The following is a 24,612-nucleotide window of genomic DNA, read 5'->3' as shown; positions in this document are numbered from 1 at the left end:
ACAGAATTTTTGAATACACGTGTAATGGATGTCAATCTTAACAGGTCTCATCTCAATTGCAAATTTTTCGCTCTCTACCTAGTTAAGGCTAGGCTATTCTTCTTTCCCTACTTTCTTGCTGTTGCTGCCTCAACCCTATCTTCTCGACGCTGAAATATGGCCCGATGATGACTGCCGTGCGCGATGAACAAAAACTCATGGCCATTGGGAAGGTTCCCGAATGGCCAGGGAATATTGTTCTTACAGATCTTTGCCAACGCCGCCACAACCTCTTCTTGATCAATCCATAAATTTGTGTCGACGCATGAGACAGCCCAGTCGTGCACGCTCTCATCAAACAGCGCACCATGCAAGCGTGCCTTGCGAACGTATCTGACAGGCGAGGAAGGCATGACCAATTGCGCATATCTCTTTGTCACGGTCAAGTCAAGGTCACCAGGCCAGTTTCCCCATGCACGAACAGCAGCACGAATTGCATACGGATGGGGGCTTAGAATGCCGTAGCACATGGCAGGTTTTCCATGGCGCACCATCCGGAGAAGCTTGAGACAAGAGATTAGGTTATCGTGAGTGGCGAGAATAGATTATCATGATAATACCTTGGTTGCAACACCCCAATGACGGCATTTGGCGTTGGCACAAAGACTAGTGACCCAGACGACATTGCGACCTTTGTGATCCCATCTTGTTGCGACAAGGTATCCGAGAAGATGCCCTTGCTCTCTCATTTGGATGAGGATGTTGTGACCGTTCGGAGGCAGGAATTGGTGTTTGAATGCCAAAAGGCCCATGGTCACTTGTTGACCTTGCTTGAATGGCAGAGGACCAATGGCCACTTTTTTATCTAGGAACATAGCACTTGCATTAATTTATAATCATTCACCAAACCATCTGCTTTCTGCATTCCGTGCCAGTAACATTGAGTATCCACAAATGTATTACTGTGCCTGCAGTGACCTACTATCCTTGGTGGTAGGGCACATCTTCTGCTCAGCTATTGGTCCCCAGACGCCATAATTTGAGGAGAAAAGGTTGGCTGCATCCTCAACAATGTCATCAGTTATTTGGTTGCCTTCAAACTTCAGATATTTCTCATTGCTGAATCCGTAGCGGAGGTAATCCATGCTGCAGAATATATGTGAGCAAAAAGTGAAAATGTAAAGGATGGATAGGATGTTGAATAAGACATGGGATTGATGTGTGGCGTTGACATATTTAAGAACTAAGCCAATGTGGGCGAAGTACGTCAATGCCATTACTTCATACTGCCACCCCCGGATATAGCTACTGAAACTACCTAGACAACTAACAGTCAATAGACTGTATCTTTTATTTCTCATCTCAATTGAAAAATAATGTTTATTCCATAATTAGGTATTAGCTAACCTAATCTTCCGCAGGAAATGCACCCTCGGCTTGCATTTTCAAAGCAACTTGATCAACATCTCTCCAAACACGAATCAAGTTGCCTCCGGCCACTTTTTCTGCATCCTTATCACTGACTCCACGTCGCAAAAGCTCGGCAATCAAGTCAGGGAACTTGGACACATCTTCCAAGCCTTTCGGAACAGTGGGTATTCCGTCAAAATCACTTCCCAGGCCAACATGATCGAAGCCAGCAACTGTTCCGATATGCAAGATATGCTCCACAACACGCTCAATAGTCGCATTAGCCGGATCCGCAATAGGCAAGCCATCGGCACGATCGGTAGCTGTGCAAGAAATGAAATCTGGGGAGAAGTTTACCATAACCAAAGAATTTTTCTCACGCACTAACTTCAGGATATCGTCGGGCACGTTTCGTGGATGTGGACACAGAGTATAAGCGGAGCTATGGCTGAAGATGATAGGTGCACGGCTTCCTTTCCAATCGTCCTTGCCAGCACCCAGAACATCGCGCATCGTATCCACGCTAACATGAGATAGGTCGATGATCATGCCAAGTCTGTTCATCTCGTACACAACTCTTTGACCGGCTGGACTCACACCATGCCAAAGGGGTGTTGACTTCTTAATCCCTCCGCCTTGGAGCTCGGTCACTGCGGCATCGGCATAGCGGTTATGGCAGTTGTGGGTAAGGGTGGCGTAGGAAACGCCCAGATCATAGAAGATTCGAAGATGCGCTAGAGAGTTTCCGATAGAATGAAGGCCTTCAATGCCAAGAGGTGAAATGATCTTTCCTTCCTTGAAGGCCTGCAGAGCAGTGGTTCCATTGGGAGGTGTTGAAAATGTGTCTGGATAAGCCCGCTGGATACGGGACATCACGTCCACTTGCTCTATTGTCTCACGCACACCTGGAAGTAGGTTAATTTACATACAGAAGCAGTGCATTCACACATTAGAGACTTGCGACCTACTTGGGGCGTATGTTACGTCCGAGAAATCCGACCAATCTTTGGGGCAAGGAACAAAGACACTCCAAAATGTTCCGCCAACTTGGCCCTGCTTGAGACGAGGCAGATCGACATGTTTAGGTAGACCCCCATTGACAAGATGCTCTGTGAAATTAGAATCGTAGATTCTATTACGATAGATTTCTCGAATCATGATTGGAAAATCATCATGTCCATCTGCGCTGGAAATCAGTATCGAGATATCAGATCAGTCGGATCAGAATTGAGCATACCGATTAATGGGGTGTGTTCCAGGATACGATGAACTCTGGTCTCGATGCTGGGAGGCCTATGGCCATGCCAGATGAACCGACCACCAAAGAACAATATGCAAATAACTAGAGCCCAAATGCGTCGACGTTGTGATCCCTCAGCTTTCGAGGGAATGGAGGCAGCTGACTCTCTAACTAGAGACTCGTCCTCTAAATCTAGTATTCCTTGTTTCTCCATTTTAAATGATGAAAGTGGGAGGAGGGGAAGTGAAGTAGTACTTGTGAGCCAAAGATAACCCCGATTCTCCGATAAAGTGATAACGCGATAACAACCACACCATCAATGCTTTTGCGCTTTCTTAGCCTACAAAGTTAACAATCGTTATGGAGTCAATTTATAGATCTATACTGATGACTGGTATGGACTGTCCAAGTAGTATTCATATGTCTTTATTGCCAATATCTACTAGAGTAACGTCACCAAACCCCGCTGCGGGACGTGGAATCTTCCTTAAATGACTTGCTCCACTTTAACTTCTTTTTCTCCGTCTTTTTCGCTTCAACATTGGGATTAAAAACAATATTGCTATAATGGCCACGCCAGATGCAAATGACGGTATGTTGTGTCTACCCAGATCTCAATTCCATTTTTGATGGCGCGTTTAATGGAAATCTGAGCACTGACCATATCTGCAGGCCTTTTGGCTGTCTGGCACGCCTATCGTCTTCCTCTCGTCATTGCTTTCTCTGTCCTGTTTGTCGCATTCCGCGTTTATTGTAAGCAGTCAAAATCCAAGACGCCAACATCCGCCTCTGTTCCATCCTCGCCGCGCAGCCAACCCGAGAAACCCAAAATTGACCCGCTGTCCGAACAAATTTCGATTGAAAAGAGCGTCGAAAAAACTCGCATCAAGTCTGCGACCAAAACTGTAACAGGGCCGAAACGCGTTCAGGGCAAAAAGCCTGCCAAGACGACTGATGGACGCTCCGGAGCAGGCGAGAACAATCAGCCTGCAACCCACATTCAACCGCTCATTTTCTTTGCCTCATTGACTACAACAACTGAACGCTATGCGAACACTCTGCTGGAATATCTGCGTGCTGCAGCCCAAGAGCAGGCAGATCCCGAGAACCTGGAACGAGGGCTTTTGCCTCCGCAGATTCACGATATCTCGTACATTGACTTCGATGAATTCTTCCTCTCGACCCCCAAGCCTCCCTCCACCTCTCCCGGTACCCGCTATCTCTATTGTATTCTGACACCTACTTACAATATTGACACTGTTCTCAACACCTTCCTCGGTCATCTGGACGAAACACACAACGACTTCCGCATCGATACAGCACCTCTCTCTCAGTTGGCTGGATATTCCGTATTTGGCTTTGGTGACAAAGAGGAATGGCCCACCGAGGAGGAGGGATTCTGCACACAGGCCAAGGAAATCGATCGATGGATGGCGAAGCTGACTGGTCGCAAACGCGCTTATCCTCTGGGAATGGGTGATATCAAGAGCGATGCGGAGGTTGCACTGAAGGAATGGTCAAATGGTCTCACAGACATCATGCGCGAAATTCTGTCAAGCGGAGGACTTGGAGAGGGTGTGATAGGTAGTGGCGATGCCTTGGAGAGCGACGAAGAAGATGTGGAGGATGACGAAGATGCCCCCAAGAACACCACTATGGTCGATCTTGAAGATATCAAGATGGGTGGAGACTCCCCTGCTCCCATCCCTATTGATTTTACCACAGGCGGCAAAGTTGTTTTACCCGATTCTATCGCCAAGGAGATGGTTCCCAAGACCTCGCCTACTTACGCGTCCCTGACAAAGCAAGGATATACAATTGTTGGCTCTCACTCTGGCGTTAAAATTTGCCGTTGGACCAAGTCAGCTCTCCGCGGTCGCGGCTCTTGCTACAAATTCTCTTTCTATGGCATTCGCTCCCACCTTTGCATGGAAGCTACTCCATCGCTATCTTGCAGCAACAAATGTATCTTCTGCTGGCGTCACGGTACCAACCCAGTAGGAACGACTTGGCGATGGCAGGTCGACTCGCCTGAGTTGATTTTCAACGGTGTGAAAGAAGGCCACTACAAGAAGATCAAGTTGATGCGAGGTGTTCCAGGTGTTCGAGCGGAACGATTTGCCGAAGCCATGCAAATTCGGCACTGTGCCCTGAGTCTGGTTGGCGAGCCCATTTTCTATCCCCACATCAATCGTTTCCTAGACATGCTGCATGAAGAGCGTATATCTAGCTTCTTGGTTTGCAACGCCCAACATCCAGATCAGCTCGAGACTTTGAAACGTGTCACTCAGCTCTATGTCTCCATAGATGCTAGCAACCGCGAGAGTCTACGTAAGATTGACCGCCCGCTGCACCGTGACTTCTGGGAGCGATTCCAGCGCTGTCTTGATATTCTCCGAGAAAAGCGTCATGTGCAGCGTACCGTGTTCCGATTGACTCTGGTCAAGGGATTCAACGTTGACGATGAGGTGATTGGATATGCTAATCTCGTTGAAAAGGCCTTGCCGTGTTTCATCGAAGTCAAGGGCGTCACCTACTGCGGAACAAGCACGAGTGCCGGTGCCGGGTTGACAATGCAGAATGTGCCATGGTACGAAGAGGTTTCTGCCTTTGTAGTAGCTTTGAACGCGGAGCTGCAGCGCCGGGGCTTGGGCTACGGCATTGCTGCGGAGCACTCTCACAGCTGCTGCGTTCTGCTTGCCTCGGAACGCTTCCATGTCAATGGAAAGTGGCACACTCGGATTGATTACGAGCGCTTCTTTGAGTTGCTTGAAAGGGAGAAAGCCGATGGCACCTCATTCACACCTGAGGATTATATGCGTGAAACGGAGGATTGGGCCCTCTGGGGAAATGGTGGCTTTGACCCCAACGATGAGCGATGGTATCGCAAAAACCGAAAAGATAGAATCGCTGCTGGTGCCCCAGTTTCATGATTCACCTGACATCTGCTTAGCTCCTAACTACCTGACATCCCGAACATGTTCGGACGGCGCTTCGTGGCGGAAGTACCAGTTCAATTTGAATTCTGGGGCGAATCTTAACCTTGGAAGTGCATCATGAGGTCTTCAAACGGGGTATTTTGCACACTGTCATATGCTGACTGTAGTATTCAATGATTGCTGTCCTTCCTAGTCTACAGTTTATCCATATATACACTCAAAAGCGTTAGATTTCACGTGATAATAGTTCATCGTCGGTACTACGCGCGATAGTCTTTCCCTTTCGCTTTCTGTTCGTTCCTAAGTACAGTCGATTAGATTTCACACAGAGGATTGACTTCTGCAAACGTAAGGAACATGATAAGATGAGATTTACAGACCGTGATAGTGTCTGTTGTCGATCGAGAGTATTTAAAGGACGAGTGCCATAGTCAGGACCGGATTCTTCAAATTGGAGGAATTTAGCCTAGGTTGAGCGTCAGAGCTGTGCTGAGATGAACCAGTTGAGCCAGTGAAAAGAAAATCATATATTCGATGATAGTTTAGATAGGATGTATCCACTTGCACAGGATGAGCTCTAATTTTTTCATTATAACGAGTTTTGTTATTTTACGAGGTTCTATCAATAAGACCTCTTTTCGGAGCGGATATGTGACGCTCACATAGTCCAGCTTCAATAAAGCGCGCCAGAGCTATGGACTGTAGATTAATATTTAATATTTAGGCCAATGCTCCCGAGAACTTTAGGGCTCCATGCATAAAGCTTGGCCTTCCCATCCCCTAATAAGTAAGTTTTTTTCAGTGTAGAGTTCTGAAGAGATGATGATCATTTTCATTAGTATCTGAGCCAATTGGAATTCCTAAATTGTCATGTATATCATGGCTATCCATAGGTATTAAAATCCAAGTACATAGCCTTGGAGGTAACTTATATCAGAATAACAACCTTGAAACAACGTCACATTAGATGAGCTGTGTGTCGATCCATGAGAGAGTTCCTGGAACTGTCACAGAGCCATTGATTGGCTTGCCCTCGGCTGTTTCCTTGTCAGTATGGATAATCTAGGGTGATATAATGTCAAAAACTTACCTCCGCTGGTAGTCAGGTAAAGGATGTGCTCGTTAACGGGCAGCCGACCAAACTTGGCAGCAGACACACCTGCCAGAGTGGTGGAAATGTTGCTTCCAGCGAGAACCTCGGCATCAGACCAATCAGGGAAAAAGACACTGAGCTCATCCATCTGGTTCTGCGCCATGAAGATGGTGTTGTCACTCCGGAAGATAAAGTCGTCGGCCTTCGGGACGTTGTCGACGACAACTTCAGATTCACCCGAGGGGACACCCGACTCTGAAATCTGAATTCGGTTCAAAGTACCGACTGCTGTGTTAGACCAGTACAGGTATCCGTTGTGAACCTTGATGCCGTTGACACCAAGGTTGGTTGGCGGGTTAGGGATGGAGTCAAACTTCATCTTCTCATCATTGACGGCAATGTGGTAAGCGCCAGTAGTTGTGTCAATGTAGTACACCCAGCCATTGTAGGCATCTCCAGCAAGGATGGCAGTATCAGAAAGGGTAGTAAGGCCGTTCAAGAAGTCCGAAGTCGTCACATCAACCAGCTTCTTGACTGTCGGTTTTGTGACGATCTTGTGTAATGGGCCGATGAAGGAAAATGCGCTCAGGTTAATTTCCCAGATGCTGTTGACGCCCGAAGTGCGCACGAAGCTCTCATTGTTGAAGGATGATGTGATTACGTAAAATACGTCGGTCGTTGTTTCAGAGATACCTAGACAGCCCATGTAGGTATCGGCGTCCCAGGAGGCGATTGTGATTGGGTCTCTAACGCCCAGAGGGTCGAGTAAAAGTACCTCAGGGACGTCGAGGCGCGACACAAGAATGTCACCATTGGCTCGAATCGCAAGGTTCTCTGCCCAGGTTCCGTTGCCAAAGCTGTACAGAGTGTGGACATCAACGGTAGGCAAAGTTTCTGTACATTTGAGGTAGCCGAGAGCAGGTGACAGCAAAGATAAAGCTGTCAAGCCTAGAGAGAAGAGACGAGGCATAATTGTTAAAGGGCTTGGTGTTCCGAGTTCGCGGTTGCTACGGAAGTCCCAAAAGGAAGTTTATTGAGAGACTATATACGCTGTGTCGGGCAAGTGTGAGCCCCTTTGTCTTGGAACTGCCTAGACATGAGAAAAAAGTATCGCAACTTCGCACCTTTGTAGTTAGTAGCGCCGAAGAATTGCTTATTAGCGCTCTGTGGCATTCCAAGGTTGATTTGTAACCATTACCTACGCTAGCTTAGACGTTCTAGTCAGGCTACCTATGCAGGTAGAATTTAAACCCTTACATATCCCGTAATTGTGGACCTTAACGTCAAATTCGGCGTATTATCAGTTGAAAGGATCTACGGTTAACGGCTACAACGGCATAGCCAGCCTTGGAGTACATACAAATCATACGATCCACTGTGGCCAACCTATGACCCACTCAAAGTAGTGAGATGCAAATTCATATAGATTTTAGCTATTTTGAGTTATAGTACTTTCCGTGAACGTTAGTACCTTCAGTCGATGGTCAAGATAATCCTGGATGCTGATTTTGAATGCCATTCCTAGAAATCGAGGTTGTTTTTCATGGCTTTCATTGCAGTATGGAGTACACCGCTTCCAGGTTTTTTGAAGCCCATAACGCCATCATGAATCCTGCGGTGGTATCTTGGCAATAGGTAGGCCCCTGAGTGGCTATGGTATTGCCTCGAAAGCTAGGTATGAAACTGCTCCTTGTGCTAGTTATTTGAATATAACTTTTTGTTCCCGCCGGGCGTGGCAGTGAATATAAGTACTCGGAGGGGTTCTGGGTGGATTGAACTAACATGACGATCACTTCGGTGGATCTGCTTGATAGACATTGAACTCCGTTCCTGCATTAGTGATTGCAGATCTCGATGGGCGATGCCATACACTCGTTACAAAGACGGTCCAAACGGTTTAGGTCTTTCATTGGCGTGACCGCGACCTCGGGATGTTCTGGGATATAATCCCGAGGTATGGTGGGGTAAGTATAAGCTACGGACAAAAGAAGAAAAGAACAACAAAAATTGGCGAGGTTCGGGAATTAAACAAGTATACTCCGTCAGACAAGTCAGAGCCCCGGTAAAAGACCCACCGGGGCACGCTTTCATACTCCATTGTTGCAGGCTCCTTCCACATAAAGGTAGAAGGCTTGCATGATCGACCTCAGACCCGGGACCAAAAGTTGTAAACACATTGATTTTTCTTTGATTGTTTAGGTATATTGAGTCCTAGGTTTTTCTTTATCTTGTATCTGCAAGGTAATCTGAGCAATTAGAAAGACGTGAAAAATTATACCACTTGATTGCGAAGACTCCGTAAAGTAGCTGACTCCAGGATCTTCCTCCGAGTTTACGTTTCAAGAAAAAGGTACATATGTCCTTTGTGGTTCTAGTGGGAACCAGCTGATGACTTGGGTTTCATAAGGCCTAGTGGTACTTGGCCTTTTGCGGAAGATCCATAATTTACATAGGACCACTCTCACTTTGACAGAGGGAAAACATAATTCATATAGAATCTTCTAATACCATGTAAATCCTTCCCATCATACCCCCGCGTGACAAGAGATGTCCTCTGACGATATCGGTAAATTCATTATACAAAATTAACAGCCGTGAATCCAAGCTCACTCTTCCTAGGACGACCAGCGCTTGGTGTATGCTGGGCACTTGCCACCATCACCTTGATTATTACAATCGCAAGACTTTACACTCAGGCAAGAATCACCCATCAGCTTGGACTGAGTGATGCACTACTAGTACTATCAACAGTAGGTTATTCTCTTATACCTGTATATTATTATCTGATTCGGACTAACTGGTCAGTGTATCGTTATCACCTTTGCATCCCTCATTTCAGTCCAGTTTCACTATGGCTGGGGCCGCCATCAAATCACTCTCTCAGGATACGATCAAATGATGGCACTTAAATACAACTCCATAGGCCAATCTTGTGGTGTCATGGGATCTACATGTGGTCGTCTTAGCACTATAGTGCTCATGATGAATCTGTTCGCCATTAATCCGAAGGTGCGGCGTCTCATGTGGGGTATTTTTGCGGCTCAGATCATTACGAATGGTGTTACCGTTATATGCTTGTATGCACAATGTACCAACGTGGTCTTACTCTGGGATAAGACCGGTAATGTGCCCGGGACATGCTGGAATGGAGATGTGCAGACTGTAAGGAGAATCAAGGCCTTGCCTTAAATTGCTGTTGCGATTCCTGACATTTTTAGTACTTGGGATATGGACACTCGGCTTTCAATGGCTGTACTGATCTTTTCTTGACTTTCTTTCCCGCCTACATGATCAGCACGCTACAAATGAATCGTCGAATAAAGATCGGTGTTTCAATTCTCTTGGGTCTGAGCATAATGTGCGTATTATCCTGTCTTCTGTGGATATTGAACCTCCTATCTTATTGGATTGTTGCTGATCTTAGGACCTTTAAGGGCATTTATCGCTGTCATTATGAAGATCGTCGAGTTGAAAGCACTTTCTAACAGAGGTGACTATACTTGTCAGTTTGATACCCCCCTTCGTGGAAGATGGATGCTAACATATTTCTTTCAGACAACACGGTTCCTCTATTTACCTGGGTGCTGTATGTAAACTCTCCGGAGATTCCATGTGGATGAATCTCAAAAAACCGTCCTCGTCCAAGGTTGCTAACTTTTATACGAAATCTCAGAGCTGAAGCATGTCTATTGAACATTGCCGCATCGGCGCCTATCCTTCGACCATTTTATAGAAGGATAATCGGAAAACCGACAGGAATCACAACACACGAGCTGCAAGAACATAGCTATGATTATGGCTCAAAAAGCCATATTTCATCACGGCATCAAACCACATCGAGGTTTGATGATGCTCCAAGCGACCAACAAGCCATCTTGACAGATGAATATTATTCAACACGGAGAAACGATGCCTACAAGATCAAGGTCAACCATGAGTATTCAGTGAAGAGAACCAGCGCATCGCTATGATAAATTCCGAGAAGCAACAATAACTCAAACCTGGACATATACAGTGCTTGGAGAGAACCGCACCGCATTCTACTCTTCTAATACGCCATACATGATACATCACGATACGAACATTTATCCATCACATCTGAACAAAATTTCCTTTTTTCAAAACATCCTGACTTAGATGTCTAAATAAACCACTCCAGCTGTCTTTTCAGCCATCTTTCTTTCTCCACCTGGGTACCTACCTAGGTATAAATCAGATAGATCCATGAGTATAGTCGTGGAGATCTTGAAGTAGCCTTAAAATTACCCATATCCTTCAATTAATCCAGTTGAACAAGTTACGAATGACCCGAGGAGTTCTGACTCCTACGTAATCAACTATTTATTTAAATAATAAATGCTCGAATATTTCTCAACGAATGATGACTCAGCAGGATTCTAAGTCCGCAACTAAAATCACAGCGACAGCCATTGATTGAGCTTACTTGACGTCACCTGACTTTCAATTGATCCCCTCTTCATTATTGTTCATTTCTCTCAGTTGACATCGTCTCCCACTTTTACCCACTCCCACCTGGGTGGGCACTTTCTCGCACTCCCACTTTCCCCCTTTCCCAACTACACACTTCCAAGGTTCTGAACAACCATGACACAGCCCAGCAAGTCCCCTGCGGGGGTTCTGCAGATTTCGGCTGCAGTCACTCAAAAAGGCACCTCTTCATCACCGAAGAAAGCTCCTAAGCCTCCATCCCAACGTTTGAAGCTCATTATTCGTCGCTTGCCTCCAGGGCTGACGCGGGCAGAGTTTGTTGAGACACTGGGGCTAGAATGGACGGCTGGCGCAGGGAAGGTGGATTGGCTCGAGTTTAAAGCTGGCAAAGTGTCGAAAGAGTAAGACTTTTCAATTTGTTTTCGTTCCATCTGTACTTGGTTTCTGACACGAGCCTATCTAGCGCTGCCAAACCTTCTCGTCCATCCCGTGCTTACATTCATGTTACGTCCAACGAACATATCACTCCGCTATCAGACCATGTGCGCCAGCTCTTGTTTCAAGATGCCCGCAACACCATGAAAGATCCTATTCTACTTGGACCTCCGATTTTGGAATTCTCACCCTACGCCAAAATCCCCGGCAATGGAAGTCGCAATCGCAAAGATGCCCGTGAGGGTACCATTGACCAAGATCCTGAATTCATTGCTTTCCTGGACAAAATGACACAGCCAATTAGCAAGGCGACCCCTGTTGATAACGCGGAAGGCGACGAGAAGAAGAGGGATAAGAAGGATAAGGTTACGACGCCTCTGGTCCAGTTCCTCAGAGACAAGAAAGCAAGCAAGGCCAAGGACAGTGCAGCATCCAAGTCCTCCAGAAATGCGCGGTCAGAGAAGGAGTCCAAGCCGGAGAAAATCCAAGCCAAAAAGCTTTTACAGCGGTCTGACAAGGAAGTAGCCGCACCGACCGCTGAGAAGAAAGGCAAGGGCGACAAGACCAGCAAAGAGTCTGGAAAAGCAGCCAAGCAAGCCACTGTTGCGACAAGCAAATCTGGCAAGGCTAGTACTCCAAGTATCAACAAGGAGACAGCAACTCCTGCCCTGCCCGAACGAAAGAGAGAACGGGGCAGCGTTGCTGTGGCAAAAACCCTCATTCAACGCGATCTCCAAGGAAGCTCATCCCCAGGTGGGCGACGACGTGGGAAGGGTGGAGCAACTGAGACTGTCTCTCCCAATGCCGGTTCTCCCAAGACCAATTCTCCCAAGGCTGCTACTCCCAAGAACGGCTCCCCCAAGACAGGTTCTCCTAAGACTGCAAACTCGCGAGATTCATCAGCTCTTGCGACTGACAAACCTAAGAAGGAGCTTGTTGTCAAAGCAGGCAAAAAAACTTTGCCCGGAGCCTCTTCTACGAAAGGAAAGGAGAAGGAAAACGAGGCTGTGTCTATAAAAGCACATGAGACTTCTAATGCTCCTCCCCCAAACACGAACTCGACCACAAACGCAACCCCTAAATCATCGAAGGCTAACAAGTCCAAGCCTGCTGCAGCTCCTTCGCCCACTGCCACTCAAGCCTTCCTCAAGTATCTAAACCCATCTCAGGGTGTGACTGAGGCTAGCTTGGCAGCGACATTCTCTCCATTCGGTGCTGTTATCAAGACGGAGATTGATAAGAAGAAAGGATTTGGGTATGTGGACTTTGCGGATCCATCTGCATTGCAAAAGGCTATTGCTGCCAGCCCGGTGACGGTAGCTCAGTGTCAAGTGGTAGTATTGGAGCGCAAGGCGAATCCCGGTGGAAAGGCACAGCCGGGTTCCGGGTCCTCTCATCGGAATCGTGGTGGTCGAGGACGAAACAAGGGACCCAAGGGAGGAAATGAAGCTGCCCCGAGTGCAGCAGAAACCTAGTAATGTGAGATACTTGAGTAGCATTCCATAAGCATACAAAGATACGCGATATGATAATGATCATGGGCTAGTCAACGGCGTTCGTCAAGGGGAATAGAACATTCCGCAGAGGACATGGGCTAAGGTGAAGCAAAGAGACAATTTTTACAGGTGGTTCGAGGAAAGAAGACGAAGATATTCAGAAGCGAAGAAATTTTTATCAATTGAACTAAAAAATAATAACTGCACAAATGTCTGCAAAATCTGCAGATTTTGAGGAACCTTTCAGACCTCCTCGACACCCACCAGGACCGACCGACCGAAGTCAGACATCGAGACCAGGTTAAGATCATCACCACTTCCTAGACCGAAACACGCACACTGCAAGCAGCAGGTGTAACAGTCGAGTCGGAAGTAAAAAGGCTTCACTTTAGGGCATCGAGGACATATAGTCATCAGCAAGGGTGGAGATTCTGTGGCTCTTATAAAGAGTTTAGAAAGGAGACGTCTACTCTAAAGAGATTCTTTGAACTGTGTGGAAAATAAAAGTCAGTAAAGGCTCATAGTGTTGACTTTTGGGGGGATTGAACATACGTAGAGTCGCTTGAAGAAGAGAAAAGCATTGGGGGAATCGGGGGTATTTATACTACTAAAAATTGGCTAAGCGATGTTTGCCTGGTTTGTTTACTGACAGTGAAATTTTCGATTGGCCAATCAGGTATACTTCTTTTATGGGTCTGGGGCATTTTTTCTTTCTGTAGATCCACTATCATTAGGATCTCTGATTGGTTGTGGGAGCTCAAGCTCTTTGATCTTGTTTTTATTACTTCATACCGAGGTCTTATTCGTTTCGGATAAATAACTGTCCGAAGCAATTTGACTCAGTATGTGTAGTCTTATCAAAGTGCATCTAATTCCATTTCGTGGATTTGAATGTTATCATCACTGCTAGTTACATAGGCAAAACACGACCGAGCATATAGAAATGGAAGACGCGACATCATTTGCCGGTGACCGGTGTCGGCCTGGAGAACCTGGATTTCCGTTATGGGACGGGTTTGAAGTTTCCCTATACTGAGCCTGACCAATCCGTACCATGAGATATGAATATACAACTCAAAAGAGCGATGATAATCATCGCTATTTCCCACGAATCAATCCCCGGTCAACTACAAGATTACGGAGGCGGAAGCGGACACGGATACGGATGTGTTATCAATCCCCACCCGGCGATAAGCGCTCTACGTAGCCATACTATCAGCGACACTATAAGAAACGAGGAGATAAAGCGAGAAGAAATGCGTTTCTTTTGCATAATGATTATTCCATTTAATATCCAATCGTATTTGACATAACTACCTCTTGAAAATGTCTGGCTGGAAACACTTGAACGTTGCTGTTGTGGGTGGCGGCATCGGCGGCATGTCAGTCGCTATTGCTCTACGTCGTGCCGGTCACGATGTCACTATCTACGAGAGAGCAGACTTTGCAGGTGAAGTGGGTGCTTCCGTGTCTTGTGCAGCCAATGGCACCCGCTGGCTGCATGAGTGGGAAGTCGATGTTGCTAAAGGTGATCCTGTCGTTTTGAAGAAGTTGATCAACCGTGACTGGAAGACGGGAGAACCTGTCAGTGTTTACGACTTGAATGATTATGAGGAGCGTTGGGGATATGTATACAACATGTTTCACCGACAGTATATGCACTCCATGTTGAAGGACTCTGCGCTAGATGACGATGGAAAGACTGGCACGCCCGCTAAGCTGGAGGTTAACCACAAAGTAAAATGCAGCTTACAACTACTTAAAGTAATTTGAGCTAATACTCTATAACAGTGCAAATCTATTGACATGAATACAAACACAATCACTTTCGAGAACGGAGTGACAGCGCAACACGACCTCATCATCGGTGCTGACGGTATCGGATCCGCAGTACGAGGTATCATCGGTATCAGTCCCGCAAAGCGTCCAGCTGACCAGCAATGTCTGCATGCAAACGTAACCACCGAAGAAGCGGTTCGACTAGGCTTGGTGGATTACTCGCAGGACAGTGCATTAGAATATTGGGGCGGCCAAGAAGGCAAGTGGGACAAGATCGTGTTGTCTCCCTGCAACGGTGGCAAACTGCTATCATACTACTGTTTCTTTCCTCGTGAAGTCAGCGATTACACGACCCAGGCCTGGGGCTCAGAAGGCCGACCCGTTGAAGACTTGCTGAAGCCCTATCCCAACCTTGACCGCCAAGTCCTCGATCACCTTGCCATTGGTCAGGAAATCCAGCCCTGGCGACTGTGGGTCCATGATCCATACCCTTACATCTCAAAGGGCCGTGTCTGTCTTCTGGGTGATGCGGGACACCCAATGATGCCCCATCAAAGTCAGGGGGCGTGCCAGGCTATTGAAGATGCGGCTGCCTTGGGTATCCTTTTCAACAAGAAATACTTCAATGGCGACGTTGAGCAGACTCTTGAGGTCTATCAGGAGGTTCGTTTGCCCCGAGCTACTCGAGTTCAGGCCGCAGCAGCCAAGGCAGCTTATAACATCAATGAGAGAATTGGTAAGAACTCCACCGTCGCAGCAGACCAATGCATAAGTTTATTAATATTGATATTGCGAAGGATTCTCCGAAAATAAGAATATCCCCACCTATAAGGTCGAAGACCCAAAGAAGGTGTTGACAATTGAAGAGATGAACGCGTAAGTCTCTTCACCTTGGATTCGAATCTCTGCCTATGCTAATACCATAATCCAGATATGATATGTACCGAGATGTTGAAGAGAAACTGGCCGCAAAACGTGGCAATCAATATAATGCCCAGTTCCTCTGCGGATTACCTATTGGTCTTAAGCTTCCTAGTGGAATTATCATCGGAGCAGCTGCATAAACAAGCTGTTTCCTTCAAATGTTCAACACAAATATCCCCTTTAAGCGTACGGCGAGAATGTATCATGTCCAACTGAATCTAGGGTGACAACTTCAACTATATTTCATCACACAGCATTGACTCTTGAATTTTCAATAATAACTAGAGCTTCAATAACTGTATGTGGTTAGATCAGGGTTATAAGGATGGAAATTGGCAGGTTATCATATATCCACATGCACGTAGACGTCGGTATTTCGAGTTATAGACGGTGCTCGGTAAAACTCAACTATCATACAAGTTTTATAACTATGAAGGAATCTTAGATTCAGAACGTTAGTTAACTAGTGAAATGGGGAACGCTCTAGGCAGCACGGTCGGAAATTGCAGGTCGATTCAGCTAGGAAAAACCAACCACAATCACAAGGGAAGGCTCAGTGAGAGTAGGGAGTCAAAAAGTGAAGAAGTGTGTAAAGTTGGACGTTCTGTAACTATCACAACTTCTAGATAAATGGTACCAGATGGTTCTGCCGTCGCAGACCGCTTTCTCCTTCATACTGTATAGGGCTCCCCACTACACTAGTTAAATCTAACTGCTGTTATTTAAGAGCGTATGGAAGCTGACTAATAAAACGAACTAGACTAAAATAGGACTGGCCATTTGACAAGCAGAAGTTGGCCTGCTGGACTTCAGCTCTGCCAAGAATAGCATCAATGTGAGCATGCTCTGATAACAATGAGTTCGACATCTTTTGGCGGAACAAACTCAGGGACCCAGGTTGTGACCAACCACGGAGTGATGATCCATTTCTCATCTGGTTCGTAATAGAGCCCTTTCTAACGGAGCCAAACTGATTGACAACGGCTGCTTGTCTAGACCGACCGGGAACCCCACAGCAGAGGACAGACCATGGTTCGTTTCGCCCCCTCACAAGCTAAATAGCCCACCACTAACAACTGCGACAAGAGGTGCTAAGGTCTCTGGCATTCCCGCAAATGCTAGACCGGAGAGACAATATCGAGCGCTGTCATACCAATACCTGCCAATGGATTTTGGACTTGGAAAAGTACAAGTCTTGGAGACAGTCCCGCGGTCTACTGTGGATCAAGGGCAAGCCGGGTGCGGGCAAGTCAACACTCATGGCATTCTTGCATGACAAAGTCGAGAAATTACATGACGGGAGTCAGGGCATTTGGCTCGACTTTTTCTTTACCGCTCGGGGCACTGAGATGCAACGCACACCTCTAGGGATGTTCAGAACGTTGCTAAACCAGATTTTTGACCGCGACGTGACTGTGCGCCCTCGAGTGCGTGAAACTTATGAGCGCCGATGTATGCAGTTTGGGTATGGTGAACGTCAATGGGAATGGCCACAAGGAGTGCTAGAAGAGTTACTTATAAGTGCTATTCTGGACTCGGCTAATCAGCAGCCCGTGACCATTTTTGTGGATGCTCTAGATGAGGCTGGGGCCGAGTCCGCTCAGTGGCTTGCAGCGTACTTCCATCGGCTTATTGATCGCGCACAGAGAAAAGCGTTACCTCTTCAGATCTGTATATCATGTCGGCACTATCCGATTCTAGAAAATGCCCGAGCTATAGAGATATATGTTGAAGAACACAACCATGAAGACATCGCCACATACATCAAAGACATCCTTGCTGACTCGGGGGTCGGAGACGGTCTCGGTCAAGAGATGAGAGACAGACTGGTAGAGCAATTGATCCAGCAAGCTAATGGGGTGTTCCAATGGGCCTATCTCATGGTGCCTCTTATACGACGGAGGATGTTAGAAGGAGAGTCATTTGATGACACGTGTTACTGGTTACGCGATATCCCATCCGCCTTAGAAGACATATACATCTATGTTCTCAAAAACACGATAGAGGACAGAAACCATGGAGAATCGCTCCTCTTGTTCCAGTGGATATGTCTCGCTGAGCGACCCCTGACTGTGACAGAAATGCGGTATGCCCTAGCAGCCAATAAAGCTAGAATGACATCTTCCCCTATAAGGACATGGGAGAATATCAACGGGTTTATCGAAAGCGATGAGCGCATGAAACGAAGGATCAAGGCTCTATCTGGTGGACTAGCTGAAATAGTCTTAAGTGGGGACGGAAAGGAGACCGTACAGGCAGTACACCAGTCGGTCAACGACTTTTTACGCGTAAAAGGATTACAGCTTCTATATCGTGCTGTCACCGCCAGCAGATCATCTTTTGATGATAATAAGGTTCTCTTTCAATGCCAAGCAGCCCTCTATCGATCATGCCTAGTATACCTAGCCACAGCAAACTTACCTCAAGATTGTAGCAGGGAAAGAAGAGAGGAGATTATTCAGGAGCACCCATTACTTAATTACGCCACCATCAACCTATTCATTCATGCAGAAAATGCCGCGGAATCTCGACAGGACGTAGTACAGAATGAATTCAATGTGCTACAGGAAGTAATAAGTCGATGGGTCCAGATTTATAGGATCTTGCATCGGTCTTATATACGATGCCCAGCGAAAGGCACAACATTATTGCATATGTCTGCAGCTGCCAATCTTGTCGATGTTATGGAACGTTTGTTGTCGAACAGTACGAATATAGCGATGAAAAATGAAGATGGAAGCACGGCATTCCATTCAGCAGCACAGTGGGGTCATATACCAGCTGGCAAAATACTTCTGGAGAAAGGAGGAAACTGTGAGCGAAGAAATCGAAATGGAATGACCCCATTACGTGAGGCAGCCAGATGGGGGCGTGTGAAATTTGTCGAATGGCTCCTATATGAGGGAGCGAACATTGGAAACTTGAATGATGTGGGAAGTGCGCTACAAGATGCTTCTGAAGCAGGGCATGAAAGTGTGGTGGAACTGATAATTGGAGCTGGAGCAGAGGTTAATGCCCAGGGTGGAATGTATGGCAATGCCCTCCAGGCTGCTGCATACGAAGGACGTACCAAGATAGTGCAGATGCTACTCGACGCTCACGCCGATGTCAATGCCCAGGGTGGAAGGTATGGCAATGCCCTCCAGGCTGCTGCATACAGAGGAGATGCTGAGATAGTTCAGATGCTACTCGACGCTCACGCCGATGTCAATGCCCAGGGTGGAGAGTATGGCAATTCCCTCCAGGCTGCTGCATTCGGAGGACGTACCAAGATAGTGCAGATGCTACTCGACGCTCACGCCGATGTCAATGCCCAGGGTGGAGAGTATGGCAATTCCCTCCAGGCTGCTGCATTCGGAGGAGATGCTGAGATAGTGCAGATGCTACTCGACGCTCACGCCGATGTCAATGCCCAGGGTGGAGAGTATGGCAATGCCCTCCAGGCTGCTGCATCTGCATACAGAGGACGTACCAAGATAGTGCAGATGCTACTCGACGCTCACGCCGATGTCAATGCCCAGGGTGGAGAGTATGGCAATGCCCTCCAGGCTGCTGCATACAGAGGACATGCCGGGATAGTGCAGATGCTACTCGACGCTCCCGCCGATGTCAATGCCCAGAGTGGAGAGTATGGCAATGCCCTCCAGGCTGCTGCATTCGGAGGAGATGCTGAGATAGTGCAGATGCTACTCGACGCTCACGCCGATGTCAATGCCCAGGGTGGAAGTTATGGCAATGCCCTCCAGGCTGCTGCATACGGAGGATATACCAAGATAGTGCAGATGCTACTCGACGCTCCCGCCGATGTCAATGCCCAGGGTGGAAGGTATGGCAATGCCCTCCAGGCTGCTGCATACGGAGGACGTACCAAGATAGTGCAGATGCTACTCGACGCTCACGCCGATGTCAATGCCCAGGGTGGAGAGTATGGCAATGCCCTCCAGGCTGCTGCATTCGGAGGAGATGCTGAGATAGTGCAGATGCTACTCGACGCTCACGCCGATGTCAATGCCCAGGGTGGAATGTATGGCAATGCCCTCCAGGCTGCTGCATACGGAGGATATACCAAGATAGTGCAGATGCTACTCGACGCTCACGCCGATGTCAATGCCCAGGGTGGAGAGTATGGCAATGCCCTCCAGGCTGCTGCATACAGAGGACGTACCAAGATAGTGCAGATGCTACTCGACGCTCACGCCGATGTCAATGCCCAGGGTGGAGAGTATGGCAATTCCCTCCAGGCTGCTGCATTCGGAGGAGATACTGAGATAGTGCAGATGCTACTCGACGCTCACGCCGATGTCAATGCCCAGGGTGGAGAGTATGGCAATGCCCTCCAGGCTGCTGCATTCGGAGGAGATGCTGAGATAGTGCAGATGCTACTCGACGCTCACGCCGATGTCAATGCTCAGGGTGGAGAGTATGGCAATGCCCTCCATGCTGCTGTTGTATCTATATATGGAGAACATCCCGAGACAGTGCAGATGCTACTCGACGCTCACGCCGATGTCAATGCTCAGGGTGGAGAGTATGGCAATGCCCTCCAGGCTGCTGCATATAGACGACATACCAAGATAGTGCAGATGCTACTCGACGCTCACGCCGATGTCAATGCCCAGGGTGGAGAGTATGGCAATGCCCTCCAGGCTGCTGCATTCGGAGGAGATGCTGAGATAGTGCAGATGCTACTCGACGCTCACGCCGATGTCAATGCCCAGGGTGGTGAATATGGATCCCCTCTCTTGGCGGCCGCTTATGGGGGCCATATTGGTCAGGTTCAAGTTCTTCTGAACGTCGGTGCAGACTTTTTATTTGTAGATGAGTTAGGCCAGACACTCCTTCATGCTGCAGCCTCAAGAAACATGCTCCAATTTTTCTATCGATTTCCGCTGCTCACATCTAATATCAATATCCGGGACAAGCTCCTACAAACTCCTCTGCATCTGGCCATTTATCTCGGTCACATCAGATTCGCCTTCATGCTTCTTGACCTTGGTGCTGATCCTTGCATTCAAGATGGCTTCGGCAGAAACATCTTGGACTGGGCGCTGGGAAATCCAAGTCTAATACAGCAAATCCTTAACAAATGCCCTCACATTGTCTTAACTCCTGATAAGACTCAAAATTTGACCGTTTCTCAATCGATTCTTCACACCTCGGATATGCTTCTTCGTTCCAAGCTGAACTCCCCATGGCCTCTTTTACAACAATTAGGTCGCTATTTCTTGTTCCTCAACGACGTGGATAATGCGCGCTATCTTTTCCAGCTTCATCTATCTGGTGAGGCTTTTGGCACTACTGTATATCAGATTATCTGTGACTTATGTGAACGTCGCATCACCGGGTCTCACTTTATATGTAAATTCTGCGCCTGTGTGGTTCTCTGCTCGTCCTGTGTACGGAGACACCAATACCATGGCCGATTACACACGCCTCAAGAAAATCAAACCCTTGAAGTGTCCGGTAAACCTGCAAATGAGTGTCGACTCACTGGGTCAGCACCAGAGCACTTGAGGAAATTCTTGATGAATCATATACATAATGATGATGCTCTAAACAATCAAAAAATTGAGGTAGAGCCATTACACGATTCTTACCCGGCACCGATAAAGGTAGTTTCACTTTCAAGTGCTTCTTTGGGTCTATCAATGATGGTTTGTACTCTTTTGTTCGCGCTTTTAGCAATTTTCTTGGGATATTGTTATTCTTAGATCTATGTAAATGAATTTCTCACATTGATCGTTTCTGGCTTGTTGTGATCGAAGGACGATTGCTTTCATATGCAATATATACTGAGCTATTTGCCTTCATTATTTGCCAAAATAAATGGGTTCTGTGGATTTTATACTGTCAAGAAGATGCTAGTATCTCCAGCATTTCATATTCAGATTTCCTAATTTTCGGAAAGGCTATGCAGAATCTCTAAAAATCAAGTATGTCTACCTAAATATCCAATCCGCCTAAACCTAACTGGGAGAGATGTGAACCGTAATAAAAACCGGACATTCAGTTGGTATAAGTGATTCTAGAAGTTGATCTTCCCGTTGGAAGGCTAAAGTAGTCTTTTGGCACAGTGGGCGGTTTGTGTTCTCTAGCATAAATCATTACACTAACCTATTTATCACATCCAGAGTCATTTTCCAGGTAACATCCATATTAGGTGATATGACTAAAAGCTCGACAGATTGTGAGGATAATGATCTCGCAGATCGGCATTTTACTCCCTTATATAGTATCGAGCAGTCTTTTTAAACTAGCTTTTAGTGACAAGAGCTCGTCTCATACTAGAGGTCATGACCTATGGTCTGGAATTCACCCTAGAAGAAGATAGCCATCTCATCAACCTTGGAAGGTAGAGACTGAGCTTCTCCAATAGGTATTCATAGAGGGCTTCTATCGTTAGTGGTGTTACCGTTCGTCTACGACCTATTTAAATTTAAGGCGCATATATACTTCCAAATTGCCGGAAGTATCTGCGAACATTAATGATCGTAAGTTTGCTATATTCAGCTTCAGCGGCCATCTAGGACGTGGTGAAAGACTGGCTCTCTATCATACCACGAATAAAGTGAAGTCTCGAAGCATGAAGCCTTAGAGCCATATCGTTTGAATTGAGCTGGTGTAACCACCGAAGACGCGCGCGAGTGTTGAGCGAGGGAAGAAGGAGGGTCACGGAGGTAGCATCAGTATAGCAGACAATAATTGCCGTTTCAGATTCGTATTTGTGATACACATACTGTCTAGGAAGCAGTAAGGAAAGCGAGGTGACCGCGATTTTACCATTTGACTAGGGTGTTCCAATTACTGTTCGGAAATTAAATAGTACTAAGTAATAGCGTGGAGATATAAATGATGTTGAAAACTACTATATTAGATTTGTATAAAACAGTACTAAGATTCATTATTCGTATTAGGGCTTTTCTTTTATGCGAACAGGGCTTCACCAAGGCGGTAGTGAACAGTCTTGATCTGAGTGTAGTTCTCCAGGGCATAAGAGCCAAGTTCACGACCTATACCGGACTCCTTGAAACCACCGAAGGGAGCCTGGTAGGAGATCAAGTTGTAGCTGTTGATCCAAACGGTACTACAAAAACAATTAGTTTGATGAGGTGGAACGAAAAGGGTATAGACCTTACCCAGCCTTGAGGGCGTTGGAAACACGGATGGCAGTATTGACATTCTGGGTATGGACACCAGCAGCGAGACCTGGGAGATATAGTTAGTTTTGGTCTTGATATGGATCGTATAATTCTCACCGTAGTTGCTGCTGTTGGAGATCTTGATAGCCTCGGCTTCGTCCTTGAATTTCTGGACTACGATGACAGGGCCGAAAATCTCCTCTTGGGCGATTCTCATGTGTTGCTCGACATCAGTGAAGATGGTGGGCTTGATGAAGAAGCCCTCATCACCGTGGCGCTCACCACCCAGGGTGAGGGTGGCACCCTCGTTCTTTCCATGGTCGATGTATTCCATGATACGGTCAAATTGTAGCTGGGAAACCTGAGGACCCTGGAAGGTGTCCTTCTCGAAGGGGTTTCCAAGCTGGTTCTTGGCAGCACGCTCCTTGAAGCGGGCAACGAACTTGTCGTGGATGCCTTCCTGAACCAACAGACGGGAACCAGCACAGCAGCACTGGCCGTGGTTGAAGAAAATACCAAAGTTGACCCATGAGATAGCGTTATCGATATCGGCGTCATCGAAGACGAGATTAGGCGATTTACCACCAAGCTCCAGAGTTACCTTCTTCAGGTTACTCTTAGCGGCAGCCTGCAAGATAGTGCGACCGACCAGGGTCGAGCCGGTGAAGGCAATCTTGTCAATGTCCATGTGGCTAGAGATGGCGGAACCAGCAGTGCGACCAAAGCCAGAGATGACGTTGATGACACCGGGAGGGAAGCCGGCCTCGACAATCAACTTGGAAGCATAGAGACCAGACAGAGGGGTCTGCTCAGCGGTCTTAATGATGACGGTGTTACCGGCGGCAACAGCGGGACCGATCTTCCAGGCCCACATGAGGATAGGGAAGTTCCAGGGGATGATCTGACCGCAGACACCCACGGGCTCGTGGCGAGTATAAGAGAGGGTCTCGTTGTTGGTATCGATAGTCTGACCGTGGATTTTGTCGGCCCAGCCACCGTAGTATCGTAGACATCCAGCAGCGTTGCGGACATCGCCCTTAGCCATTGTGACGGCCTTACCATTGTCCAGCGCCTCAATGGAGGCCAATATCTCCGCATCACGCTCGAATAAATCAGCCAGCTTGGTGAGCATGCGGCCACGGTCAGAGGGGGTTACGTCATGCCAGACACCCTCAAAGGCTGCGCGAGCGGCCTTGACGGCGATATCGACATCCTTTTCGGTGGCTTCGTGGACAGATGTGATAACTTTCTCATCAGTGGGATTGATGGTCTCGAAGGTCTTGCCATCAACGCTCTTAATAAACTCGTTGTTGATGAACCTGAGAAGCTATGAGTAAATAAGGGAGAGAGGTAAGTTGGGGTGGGGGTGAACACGCACAAGCCCAAGGGCTGCTCATAAGTAACGTTGGGGGTCTTGATAGTAGTGGAGAGGGCCATGGTTGTACAAGGGGGTATCACGAAATTGGAAAAAAAAAGAGAAAATGTAAACCAGCAGCAATTGTGAAAGGGACACCTTTTATACGAAAGATAGAACCAAGGAATTCTGCGGGGTCAACGCCACAGCTTTAAATTTGTGATTAGTACATAATAGGTACAAACGTGGTTAGCCAAATCTCACCAATCTCGATTGTACCATAAAGGTACCATTTCCCCTCTTCCACTTTCGGCGCTACCCACCTCCGTTTTTCTTCTATCCAGTTTATATCGTACTTTTGTCAAGCTAGTTCTA

General features: G+C 47.1%; 11 protein-coding genes across 11 annotated transcripts; 6 read left to right on the top strand and 5 right to left on the bottom strand.

Moving 5' to 3' along the window:
• Positions 1 to 107: 107 nt before the first annotated feature.
• Positions 108 to 1,124, bottom strand: N7495_006567 (uncharacterized protein; the record flags this gene model as incomplete). The annotated part of the gene is made up of 3 exons (XM_057209218.1): positions 108 to 542; positions 600 to 844; positions 962 to 1,124. 3 exons carry the CDS (start codon positions 1,122 to 1,124, stop codon positions 108 to 110), a joined length of 843 nt encoding a protein of 280 aa, XP_057062992.1.
• Positions 1,125 to 1,386: 262 nt separating this feature from the next.
• N7495_006566 (putative dipeptidase) lies at positions 1,387 to 2,843 on the bottom strand (the record flags this gene model as incomplete). Its single annotated transcript, XM_057209217.1, has 3 exons — positions 1,387 to 2,294; positions 2,358 to 2,570; positions 2,627 to 2,843. The coding sequence occupies 3 exons, from the start codon at positions 2,841 to 2,843 to the stop codon at positions 1,387 to 1,389; spliced, it is 1,338 nt and encodes a 445-aa protein (XP_057062991.1).
• A 353-nt stretch (positions 2,844 to 3,196) lies between these two features.
• N7495_006565 (flavodoxin and radical SAM domain protein) lies at positions 3,197 to 5,562 on the top strand (the record flags this gene model as incomplete). Its single annotated transcript, XM_057209216.1, has 2 exons — positions 3,197 to 3,221; positions 3,302 to 5,562. 2 exons carry the CDS (start codon positions 3,197 to 3,199, stop codon positions 5,560 to 5,562), a joined length of 2,286 nt encoding a protein of 761 aa, XP_057062990.1.
• Positions 5,563 to 6,531: 969 nt separating this feature from the next.
• N7495_006564 (uncharacterized protein) lies at positions 6,532 to 7,631 on the bottom strand (the record flags this gene model as incomplete). Its single annotated transcript, XM_057209215.1, has 2 exons — positions 6,532 to 6,605; positions 6,659 to 7,631. The coding sequence occupies 2 exons, from the start codon at positions 7,629 to 7,631 to the stop codon at positions 6,532 to 6,534; spliced, it is 1,047 nt and encodes a 348-aa protein (XP_057062989.1).
• Positions 7,632 to 9,208: 1,577 nt separating this feature from the next.
• Positions 9,209 to 9,850, top strand: N7495_006563 (uncharacterized protein; the record flags this gene model as incomplete). Its single annotated transcript, XM_057209214.1, has 3 exons — positions 9,209 to 9,227; positions 9,254 to 9,411; positions 9,506 to 9,850. 3 exons carry the CDS (start codon positions 9,209 to 9,211, stop codon positions 9,848 to 9,850), a joined length of 522 nt encoding a protein of 173 aa, XP_057062988.1.
• Positions 9,851 to 11,266: 1,416 nt separating this feature from the next.
• N7495_006562 (putative nonsense-mediated mRNA decay protein Upf3) lies at positions 11,267 to 13,020 on the top strand (the record flags this gene model as incomplete). Its single annotated transcript, XM_057209213.1, has 2 exons — positions 11,267 to 11,511; positions 11,574 to 13,020. 2 exons carry the CDS (start codon positions 11,267 to 11,269, stop codon positions 13,018 to 13,020), a joined length of 1,692 nt encoding a protein of 563 aa, XP_057062987.1.
• Positions 13,021 to 13,250: 230 nt separating this feature from the next.
• N7495_006561 (uncharacterized protein) lies at positions 13,251 to 13,516 on the top strand (the record flags this gene model as incomplete). The annotated part of the gene is made up of 3 exons (XM_057209212.1): positions 13,251 to 13,341; positions 13,366 to 13,413; positions 13,434 to 13,516. 3 exons carry the CDS (start codon positions 13,251 to 13,253, stop codon positions 13,514 to 13,516), a joined length of 222 nt encoding a protein of 73 aa, XP_057062986.1.
• An 851-nt stretch (positions 13,517 to 14,367) lies between these two features.
• Positions 14,368 to 15,884, top strand: N7495_006560 (FAD-dependent oxidoreductase; the record flags this gene model as incomplete). Its single annotated transcript, XM_057209211.1, has 4 exons — positions 14,368 to 14,778; positions 14,833 to 15,556; positions 15,618 to 15,696; positions 15,752 to 15,884. 4 exons carry the CDS (start codon positions 14,368 to 14,370, stop codon positions 15,882 to 15,884), a joined length of 1,347 nt encoding a protein of 448 aa, XP_057062985.1.
• Positions 15,885 to 16,599: 715 nt separating this feature from the next.
• Positions 16,600 to 21,258, top strand: N7495_006559 (uncharacterized protein; the record flags this gene model as incomplete). Its single annotated transcript, XM_057209210.1, has 4 exons — positions 16,600 to 16,681; positions 16,741 to 16,776; positions 16,831 to 21,102; positions 21,149 to 21,258. 4 exons carry the CDS (start codon positions 16,600 to 16,602, stop codon positions 21,256 to 21,258), a joined length of 4,500 nt encoding a protein of 1,499 aa, XP_057062984.1.
• Positions 21,259 to 21,997: 739 nt separating this feature from the next.
• N7495_006558 (uncharacterized protein) lies at positions 21,998 to 22,267 on the bottom strand (the record flags this gene model as incomplete). Its single annotated transcript, XM_057209209.1, is given in 3 exon segments — positions 21,998 to 22,042; positions 22,061 to 22,170; positions 22,198 to 22,267. 3 exon segments carry the CDS (start codon positions 22,265 to 22,267, stop codon positions 21,998 to 22,000), a joined length of 225 nt encoding a protein of 74 aa, XP_057062983.1.
• Positions 22,268 to 22,668: 401 nt separating this feature from the next.
• Positions 22,669 to 24,320, bottom strand: N7495_006557 (aldehyde dehydrogenase family protein; the record flags this gene model as incomplete). The annotated part of the gene is made up of 4 exons (XM_057209208.1): positions 22,669 to 22,828; positions 22,881 to 22,950; positions 23,001 to 24,202; positions 24,262 to 24,320. 4 exons carry the CDS (start codon positions 24,318 to 24,320, stop codon positions 22,669 to 22,671), a joined length of 1,491 nt encoding a protein of 496 aa, XP_057062982.1.
• Between the last annotated feature and the right edge of the window lie 292 nt (positions 24,321 to 24,612).

This window comes from Penicillium taxi (assembly GCF_028828555.1).
Source record: "Penicillium taxi strain IBT 34144 chromosome Unknown utg000004l_segment0_segment0, whole genome shotgun sequence".
Classification (NCBI taxonomy): Eukaryota; Fungi; Ascomycota; class Eurotiomycetes; order Eurotiales; family Aspergillaceae; genus Penicillium; species Penicillium taxi.
The sequence above is the reverse complement of the archived record's forward strand: the minus strand, read 5'-3'. Positions and strand labels throughout refer to the sequence as shown.